The 10198-nt window shown below is 52.0% G+C and overlaps 1 protein-coding gene across 1 annotated transcript; it reads left to right on the top strand.

The window, feature by feature from the left end:
* Positions 1-2329: 2329 nt before the first annotated feature.
* On the top strand, positions 2330-9175 carry CXCR5 (C-X-C motif chemokine receptor 5). The gene is made up of 2 exons (XM_075036763.1): positions 2330-2418; positions 8036-9175. Exons 1-2 carry the CDS (start codon positions 2380-2382, stop codon positions 9110-9112), a joined length of 1116 nt encoding a protein of 371 aa, XP_074892864.1. The 5' UTR covers positions 2330-2379; the 3' UTR covers positions 9113-9175.
* Positions 9176-10198: the final 1023 nt, after the last annotated feature.

The raw sequence follows: 10198 nt of genomic DNA, 5'->3' as shown, positions 1-10198 counted from the left end.
ATTAGTAAATATGACTAACATCTGTAGGCAGCACATGCGTCACAAAGCTTTAGTTATGGTAACAGCAAATAAGGCAAATGGAAAACATTAGAGGTGAGAAGATTCAGGACCCAGAAGTGATCTGGCTTTTCTCAAGCAGAGCCAGAAAGTCAGTGCAGCATCAAACTGGTCGGTAGTTGTGCTTGTTAGGCACACAGTTATATAGAACAGAGCAACTTCATACACAAGTAGCGCATTTTTTCATCCTTACATAAAACTGATTAATTTCCTATTACCAGAATACTTTGCACAAGTTAACAAAATTTTATGTTCCTGACAAAACAAGAATGTATCTCCAGTGAGAGTGTACACCGTGGCAGAAAATCAGAGTTCAGCCAGGAATTCCCATATACAGACACCCAAACAATCCCCAAATATTTATATTGCGAAGATTTTCTTCCATAGTCAGTTCCTTACCTGCCTGTGAAGTGACATTCTTTTTCATTTAAATCTCTCTTCTCCCCATTTATTTTTCTCCCATGCTTGTCTCTCTCATTATCATCTTTCTCACATTTCACATTACAACAACTCATGGATCCTGTAGGTCACATCTGTATGGTAGCAGTCATTTCCTCGGTGTAGTATGTGTTTGCAAGTGAACTCATTTGCGTGTATTGCTTTGGAGTGGGCTCCCTGAACCCCTGTCACTCCCATGCCACGTCTGAGCTTGCAGCCTGGGATGTGTTTCCAGCCGACAGTTCCCCATAGCCGCATCCTGCAGACTGTCCCTCTGACCCGAGAGGTTCTGCGGCATCGCCGTCACCCATGGACTCGCAGTACCTTACTTTGCACGGTACTTCTGTTTTGCTCACGGTGGGGCTGGGGGGGGGGCATGGGGAGCATTTGTTGAAGGTCACGAGCTGTCTCACAGACAGAGGTGGTCCCAAACGTGCCCTGCTGTGGGGAGCAGCACCCTCGTTGCTGGCCCTTAAAGGAAGTCCCCGATGCTGAGTGCTCCACCCTCCAGTTCTAGCTGAGTGAAAACATCCTTCCTAACCTCTCCCAGGCACAGCAGTACCCCACTTCTCACCTCACCCCACAGCCCTGGCAGCGCAGGGCCTCGGGACAGCCAAGCCGTGTGGGACAGGGCTTGCTCAGTTTGTACTCCCCCCATGAGGCAGAGGATGTGAGGCACAGCGCGAGCTCCCCATGCCCTCCCTCCGGCTTTGCTGCTCTCCATCCTCTCACTTTTGGGAGAAGGGGTGCCCAGAGGCTGGTGTGTCAAGTGGGCACATGCAGGTGCACATGAAGGTCCTCAGGGCAGCAGGTCCAGGTCCCCGTCAAGCTGGGAGCACCAGGCTCTGGCTAAGAAGCTTAAGGAGCAGATGAAATTGAACAATGCTTATCAGAGTAACACCACCTCCTTCTTCACCAGGCTGAGTCCCAACAGACTCCTTGCTGGTATGGAGGCTTTGGTGCAACTGTGCCCAGACAAGAGGAGGACAGGCACGGTGCTTGTCAAACCGCTGCTGCTCCTCACAGAGGAAAAGCTTTCTGCCAAAATGCCAGCTGTGATGCCATCCTATCCTGCTGACCCAGGCTGGGGTTTTCACACCGTGAACCTGCTGCTGTGACATTACTGGACAAAACGCCCATTTCCTTGAGCAGAGGAAATCTTAATTTCCCATCTTTGTTACGGGCAAGGCAAGCACTGCAGGAAGGTGTCTAATCAAGGGGCCTCTCTGTGTGTTGTACAGCGGTCCAGCCTCTGCTAGCTAGCAACATTGTGCTGAGGCTGTGCTTTCCCGTGCAAGCCGCAGCACATGCCCCTGAGCCAAGGCAAGGTGTGAAGCAGCAGTAGAAAGAGCACAAGATGTCCGCAGGTCACTGAGGTTAAAGTAGCCAGGAGGACCTCGAGGTGGAGGGCAATGATCATACAGACAGGACCCACGCATTTCATCTCAGGTGTCTTCATAGTCTTGTGCAGCTCCAGAGAGGCACCCGGATCTGGGGAGATTTCTGGTAATGGTGTCCCTTGGCACAGAGCTTTCCAAAGCGTTTCGGACCACCTGGGACGAAGGTGGCTGCAGGCAAGAGCCCTGGAGGTTTCCAGGGAAGACCTATAGACATTCTGGATCTTCTCTGGTACAGACCAAAGGAATGTGGATTTTTCAAACCGTACTTTAAAAATCAACTTACAGCACTAAAAAATAAGATGATAAAGCTAGATGCTAATCTTTAAATCAACTAGGTCACTCTATGCCTGGAGCTCATTTGCCTTGCAAATACTCTATTGTTACATGATGGGTCCCTCCCTACTCACTTAAATGATTAACTCCACCCCAAAAAAGAACTTCTGCTGAAACTGCTGGAGGAGAGACGGATCCTGCCCCTGAAACCATGGGCCCTGTCAGCTACTCATCAGAGACCTATGACTTGGTGAGTCAGGCCTGGATTTGCTTGCTAATGGGGGGAGCAGGTAGAGCTGGGGTGGGCTGAAAGACCTGGTTTCTATCTGTCCGTCTTCTCACCCTCCAGTTGGCTGAGGGAGAGCTTGAGCGATTTCTTACGCCAGCACAATCAGCCCTCACATCCCTTAAGTCCAGACTTGACCAACAAGGGGACTGCAGGTGACAGCGCCGTGCTTGCGGAGAGCCAGCGTAACATGGCTGTAGCCGTTGTGATCCAATGGTGCCAGGTATTCCCTTGGGGACAGCTGCTTAACTACCAGGACCTCGTGCACTGATGTTCTGGCGAGTGCTGAGCCCAAGCACCATCCTTGCACGGGGACCAAGACCACAGTCGCTGCCAAAGGGCCAGGCGGCTCACTGGGAGAGCCAGGCTGCTGCCGCAGCCCCATCCTGCACTGCCAGCCTGTCCCAGTCTCTACTCCCTGCTGCCCTGCTCTCTGCGCAGCCATTGACTCAACGTGGGTGTAAAGCACTTGTTCTGAGTCAGGGGCCTTTTGCACCAGCCTTCGGTGGTATAAATGACTGTGCGCACAGCGTGCAAAGCCCTGGAAATCTCATCTAGTAGCTTTACATAACAGGAATACCCAAGCAAACCCAATGCTGTCTCGCCACCTGTGAAAACCCTTGATACAATCACACACGCTCCTACCCCTGCTTGCCTTCTCCACGAAGAGGCTGCCGTAGACTCTGCTGAAAGGGCAATATGCATTATATTTACAAGAGGGGAATTTTAAAAGGGGAAGATGAATTGCAAGTACTTCTTCTAATAGGGAGTGATGTCAGTGTGTATTCTGCCCCGTAGTTCTCTCCCCTGCGTCTGCAAGTGAAAGATGGCAGCTGCACATTTAGAGTACGTTGTGCTATCCAAGAAGTCCACAGCAGCGCTATCATTTGCCTGGCTTTCAAATGTTGAAGCTCAGCATTTGTTTTTTAATACAGTGGCTCTCTGCAGCCTACCTCAGGGGTTGTTTAGTTTCTCTAAAGAGAGAAATGCTGGATTTAATTTTTACCAATTTTTCTGTCCCTCCTTTGTCCCGTACACCATGGAAGAGAGGAGATGGGGGAAAGCCCTACCCTCCTTATTTTTTCTGATTCATCCAGTATAAAAATTGTTTGTGAGTGGTGGTCATTCGTTTAGAACTTTTTTGCAGAAGACACTTCTCTCACTGACCTCTGCTGAAGTTCAGTGGCAGCACTAATGCTTGCTAAGAGGTTAAAACCAAACTCAAACCTTTTTCATCTCCATGCTGGTTCATTCCTCCAGCTGAACTCTCCATTGGAAATCTGTCCCACCACCAGAAAAACAGCAAAGTTGAAGCGTGCTGTCCACCTGCCCGCAGCATGTCACGTACTATCAGCAAGCGGCTGCTTGTGGCAAAACTGCATTGTTTTTATTGCAAGGGGGATTAAGCAGCACTGGGATTTGTTCTTTGTATGCAATACTCTCCAGAACCTTAGCTTAGCAATTTTACCTCCACTGTGAATTATTTTAAGTTATAAGGAGACCCCGTGGGAGGGGTTGGGGGAACTCGGCTAACATTGGGGCTGAGCGCCAACAGTCAGGTGCCACAGCAAGAACAGTTTTATACCTTTTCTCAGACTTCCCACAGTTGGGAGTTTGTGACACACATTTCCCACCTCTGTCTCCTGGGAGCTTCCCAGGTTTGGCTCCCTCCCTAGAACAGGCCACAGATCTCACACAAGCAACGCCACATTTGCTTTGGTGGTGCCATATGTTGCTTTACTTATACTTGCCGCTTGTCGCAGCAACCTACCCACAGAGATTTGCAAAAAAGGCCTCAGTGGTGTCCTGTCAAAGCAGTGACAAACCTTGCCCTGTGCACTCACCAGCGAGGATCGCTTGACCGATTGAGCAAGTGTAGAACTAAAAATGATGACAACATTTGCACCAAAAGGGCATTTATCTCAGTATTGCCCACTGAGTGCAGTGAAGGCCTCACCTAAACTTTGATACCTTAGGAGACCACTCGTCTCTGTAACCTTGTGGCAAAGTAATGGGCCCAAAACAGTAACTCCGTTTCTCCATAGCAAGAAAACTTTGCCCACTTAACCTTCCTCAGCTGCAGACTGGAGAAACAAAAACATGGTTGCAGAAAGACCACCGAGATCTCCACCAGGTCTCCTGAGGTGCTCCAGGCCAATTTTCATTGTAATGGGACCAATGTGACTCAAGAGCCATAAAGGCAGCTCCACTACAGTAACTTGGCATTTCCACAGGCTTTGCTCTTATTCATGGGTTTCCCTAGTTCAGCACCCGGAGAGAGGATGAGCAGAAGCTCTGTCAGTAACTTGCACTGATATGGGCAATTTCAGTTTTAAAGCTTTGGGAATGAAATGTGCTTCTCCCAGCCCTGGCATGGGCTAGAAGGGAATGACTCACGTGGAAAATCCCTAATAGTGCACAAGCTGCTTCTCTTCTGCAGCCAAATGTTTTGATCGCTGGCAGTTGTAGGGAACTGAGAAAAGCAGCTGACACGCGGAGACCAGAATAACTCTGAGATGTGGGTTAGAGGGGAAAAGGGATCCCTGAACAAAAGGCACACAGGAACGGGCTTCCCAGGCATGCACTTGACTGCTCAGTTACAGAAAAAGACATCCCTTAATCGCCCACACCCAAATCTGGCTGCAATTGTATTGCAGGAGACCTCTGCAAAGGTCTCCCTGTGCGCACACTGTTGACTTCTCCCATCCCAGATCAGGCAGCCACCTGCTTCCAGTCCTAGAAACGGGAATCACAGTAGAGTCCCCAAAAGCCTCAGCTTGTGACATTCAGCGCATCTCCTGTGGCTCTGGTCCCTGCCCTTCCTGTCTCAGCCCGGACTCTGACTTTTCATCCTCTTCTATTTGTCTCCAACTCATCTCTGTCCGCTCCCACCCACACTCGCTGCTCTGCTCAGAGATGCACATGAGAGGACGCCTGAGACACAGCTCAGCGCACGCTTCCCCTGCCCGCGGCAAGTGGCTTACAGTAAGAGCCCTACCTGCCGTCTTATCAGCAATCAGATGGTGTCTGATAGTAGCACTCAGCCTCCGCACCTCCGGCTCTGAATGCAAGGTGATGCTGGAAACCGTTCAGCAGCCAAAGCTGTTGAACACCGCGCAGGCTGCCCATCCACCGTCATCGATGGTGCTGGCGTGGCTCCAGGCAGCACTCCGACACACCGGCCAGCAAACCCGTCCATTTGCCATGTTTTCCTTTTTCCCTTTAAAGCTGGAACCCTCCAACCTCTCCCCAGTGAAGTTTCCCATTCCAACACATGTTCTCTTTGGAGTTTTCAGCATGGTCACCCATGCATCCTGAGCAGCCTGGTTTGGTCGCTGTACCAAATTGCAAAGGATTTTGGTTTGGTTTTGTTTTTTGGGGGGAGATTGAAGGATCTGGCCCTGGCCAACACATCACAGGTTTCTGTGCACGTTGGTAACGCCCTGACACAGGGTCCAGGTACGGACTGGGCAGGAAATGTTTTCAAGCCAGGGAGAAAACAAACTGGGAGGGATTTTTAAAGGCTTTTGTCTTTAGCAGTAATCTCCAATCTCCAGGATCATACCCTAAACAGGAAAAATAATTGTTCTTTGGGAATATGAATGTTTCTCACCAAAGGCTTGCAGCCCCACCATTACGTAAGGGGAAGACAGTCACGTGCATTTGAGGTTTTGGGCAGGGAGGAGGATTCCTGGCCCCCAAGAGGACTGGCTCTTGCCCGTTCGGGAGGAAGCACCGTGGCATCACAGCACAGCAGCAGCACCGCTGGGTACAGAGCCGGTGGGGAATGGGACTGTGGCAAGACCAAGAGTAACTTGGGTCAGACCAAAGTCTGTCTGGCTCAACGCTCTTTCTGGCAGTAGCCAAAGGTAGAGGCCCAGGGAAGAGGACAAGAGCTGGGCAAGCTTATTCCGCGCTTTCCCCAAGGGCTCGTTTGCCCTCCTGCTGTCCACTGCTCGGGGACCACCTGCGCCAGCTGCCTGCTCCACACATTCGATAATGCTCCGTACACTTCTTCCCCATCAACATGCCCGGGCTCCCGTTGGAGCCATGCAGATTGTTTCAGCAGCACAGCAGTTCGTGATGAGCGCTGCCGCTGCGAAGTCACCTCCTTACCCCAGACAGTCGTGTCTGGAGGCACCCAGTGCGTCGCCCAGGGAAGGCTGCCCAAGAGAGGAGAAACATAAATCACCCTTCTGTAGCTAGACACAATGCAGAACTCAAGGCTGGTCACGGTCATTTGGCTTAGCAGCACATGGGGGGAGCAAAACCCCCAAAAATTAGCTCTAAAACTGTTTAAAGCAGGGCTAGTATTTTTAGATGGGAACTTTGGCTGACAAGGGAAGGAGCAGCAGGTGCAAACGGCTACAGCTGGCAGTGAAAGGTATGAAAGCAGCGAGCAGAGACTTCCGCTGTGGTTGACACTGAAGTCTCAGCACTGGTCTCCAGAGAGGGTGTGGGTGGGGGAGCTCAGGGTAACTGCTGCCGAGCTCTTCCCAGTTGTCACTGATTTCTCAGCTTGCCACGAGCCTCCTGTGCCACTCTCTTTTTGTGCTTGTCTGCATCCGAGCCCTTTGTGTTTGTAAATGCCCAGCTTCTGCCAGGTGCCTGAGGCCAGCCAGAGCATGCCCACTGTCCAGGGGGCTCGTCCCGAGCACGGCTCCAGCTTCCTGGCACTCAGGACTTGCCTGCAGTCTCAGCCCGAATATAGGCTGCTCACCTGGCCAGGAGCTACAGCAGGCCAAGGACGAATCACACCTGCGGTGCCTCTATCACACTTTCTTTACTGGGTATCAGCGTGGGGTCTGAGTGGTGTTTTCAGATTCCCTTTCCTGCTCTGACTGCAATTAATTCAGAACCGCAAGGTTTACCAACAGAACAGATTTCTCTCTCCAGCATCCATCCCCATAGCTGTGGCACGGTGGTGCCTCAGAGGCGTTCCTCCGGTCAGTTGTGCTTGAACACCCGCCCCACACCTTTCTCTGAGCGCATGGAAAGCGATCCCAAGCACAGCTGCTGCTGTCCCCACCTCACCTTGCTCTGCCCTGAGCAGCTCTGAGGTCTCTGAGGAGGAGAGGCAGAAAGAGACAGGATCAGTGCACATAAGTTGAGGTACAGATGTGCTGTGTGGTGAATCCCACCACCTTCATACCTGACAGCAGACAACACAGGGACAGTCAGTGTCAGAAATGGGTGGAAAAATTGGGAAAGCTGGTAGAGGAGGGTTCCATGCTGTGTGAGAAAGCAAAAGCCACCAGCAGGTAATTCAACAAGAACCAGAAGATGAAACTGGTCATTTGTCTGGACACCAGAACATCCCCAAATACGCTAGTTAAAGATTACAGAGTGAGCAGCCCTCGCAATTGGAGATAGGACAACCTTCTCCCTGTGCTGCTGCACCTCCCGGCACCCGAGGGGCCTCCCAGGTTGTCAGGCTGCAGACAGGCATCACCTCCTCCTGACACAGGTGGGCTGTGGGACGTGGGGATGCTCCGCTCCAGGTCTGCCAGGTGTGGCTGAGGGACTGGGTTCTCATGTTCGGAAACTCCCCTCCGGTAACCAGACTCTCTCTGTTCCCCAGAGCCAGGTGGAACTGAGCGGTTACTACGAAGACGAGAACACCACCCCTTCTTTGGAAGGCTACTTTTGCTTCAACCCAGCCTCATCTGTGGTTGGCAACCAGAGAGACCCCTTCAGAAAGGTCTTCATGCCCCTCATCTATCTGCTGATGTTCGTGTTGGGGACTGTGGGCAATGCCCTGGTCCTGGTCATTTTAGAGCGGTTCAAGCGGTCTCGCACTACCACTGAAAACTTCCTTTTCCACCTCACCCTGGCCAACCTGGCACTGTTGCTAACCTTCCCCTTCAGCGTGGTGGAGAGCTTGGCTGGATGGGTATTTGGGAAGTTCCTCTGCAAGATCCTCAGTGCTGTCCACAAGATCAATTTCTACTGCAGTAGCATGCTGCTGGGGTGCATTGCGGTGGACCGCTACCTGGCCATCGTCTATGCAATCCACACCTACCGCAAACGCAGAGCTCGCTCCATCCACCTCACCTGCACAGCTGTCTGGCTCTGCTCACTGCTTTTGACCTTACCCGATCTCATCTTCATGGAAGTCTGGACAGATGACAGCAACCGCAGCATTTGCTATTTTCCAGAGGTTGGGATCGATGGCAACAACGCCTGGCTGGCAACCCGCTTCCTCTACCACACCGTGGGCTTCTTTGTGCCCCTGCTAGTCATGTGTTACTGCTACACGGCCATTGTCCGGGCTCTCTGTCAGTCCCAGCGCCTGCAGAGGCAAAAAGCTGTCCGTGTGGCCATCCTGGTCACAGGCGTCTTCCTGCTCTGCTGGAGCCCATACCACATCGTCATCTTCCTGAACACACTTACCAAGCTAGAAGCCTTCACCAAGAACTGCCTCCTAGAAGACCAGCTGGACACGGCCATCATGGTGACAGAGGCCATTGGCTTCACGCACTGCTGCCTCAACCCCATCCTCTATGCCTTCATTGGAGTCAAGTTCCGTAACGACTTCTTCCGAATCCTGCAGGAGCTCGGCTGCATAAGCCAGGAGACCCTGCAGGAGATCCTGGAGGTGACGAGGAAGGGCAGCGGGATTGAGTCTGACAACACCACCTCTATCTCCACTTTCTAGCTGGGAAAGGCTGCCTGCAGGGCAGAACTGGTCTGGGGCTTGCCTTCACAGTGGCACACGTGCTGTGGCCTCAGTCCCAAGTTTCACAAGTGTCCCCACCACTTCCTTCGCTCCTCAGGAAACTGAGGTCCGATAGCCACCGAACACCCAAATCCCACCAGATACCTTCCCTGGCTCCTCCCGGTTCTCATACCTGTAGAAATCCACTTGGCAGCTGTTGGTGAACACTGGCTGGCTGATGGTCACTCTGGTGGGGCCGGATGAACCCAAGTGGGATGAACCCGACGTTTCCACCTCTCCCTCAAAAAACTGACTGCAGGCGTCCTGCGCATGGAGTCAGGCACAAGACTGGGGTGCCAGGGGCAAGGAAAAAAGTGCAGCCAAGTAAATGTGGAGTTGTGTCAGCGAGTGAGGACTGAGGATGAAAGCTAAGCAGGTCTCCATTTCACCGGTACAGGTTGGTAGAGACATGCCCGAAGGAAGCAGTGGGACTCACTGGCCACGGCAACTGGAACGAGAGATACAGGTAGGACCGCCGGGGGATGAAGAGCTCGCTCCAATAGCAGGCGCACATGGTGCTGGACAGTCTCTGGCTGCAATATTACTCCTCCTGCTGCACAACGTAGCCCTGGCCAGCCACGGCAAGTTGATCTTCCCAAGACGGCTCGTGCCAGGAGGTCCTGCCACAGACTGAAAGATTTGACTGTCACAGATTCCTTTCCTGACACCAGCCGCATCCTTTCCAGCTCATTTGATTTGTTTTACTGCTGTTAAGAGTGCCAGCGAGTGACTGCCGAACTGAATGCCTAACTATGCAAAAGCTTTCCTTTAAGGAAGAAAGCTGTCTGTAGAGACGGCTTCTGTATAGTGACTGGGCACGGGGGAGATGAACCACGCAGCTGTGTGAGGCTGAAGGTGTAACTTTTTTTTTTGCAGCTAGCTGTACAGCAATTTGTGGGTTCTGAGAGCAAGGAGAGCCACTGCCCCCAAGTAAGGAAAAGAGCTCATTTGCATAATTTCTGTTTGGTTTTAGCGGGCTGAAAGGGACCATAGCGTTTTGCTTCGCACTGTTCTTTCTGATATTGT

The sequence above is a fragment of the Buteo buteo genome, chromosome 9 (genome assembly GCF_964188355.1).
Source record: "Buteo buteo chromosome 9, bButBut1.hap1.1, whole genome shotgun sequence".
Taxonomy (NCBI): domain Eukaryota; kingdom Metazoa; phylum Chordata; class Aves; order Accipitriformes; family Accipitridae; genus Buteo; species Buteo buteo.
Note: the sequence above shows the minus strand (reverse complement) of the source record. Positions and strands in the feature narration are given on the sequence as shown.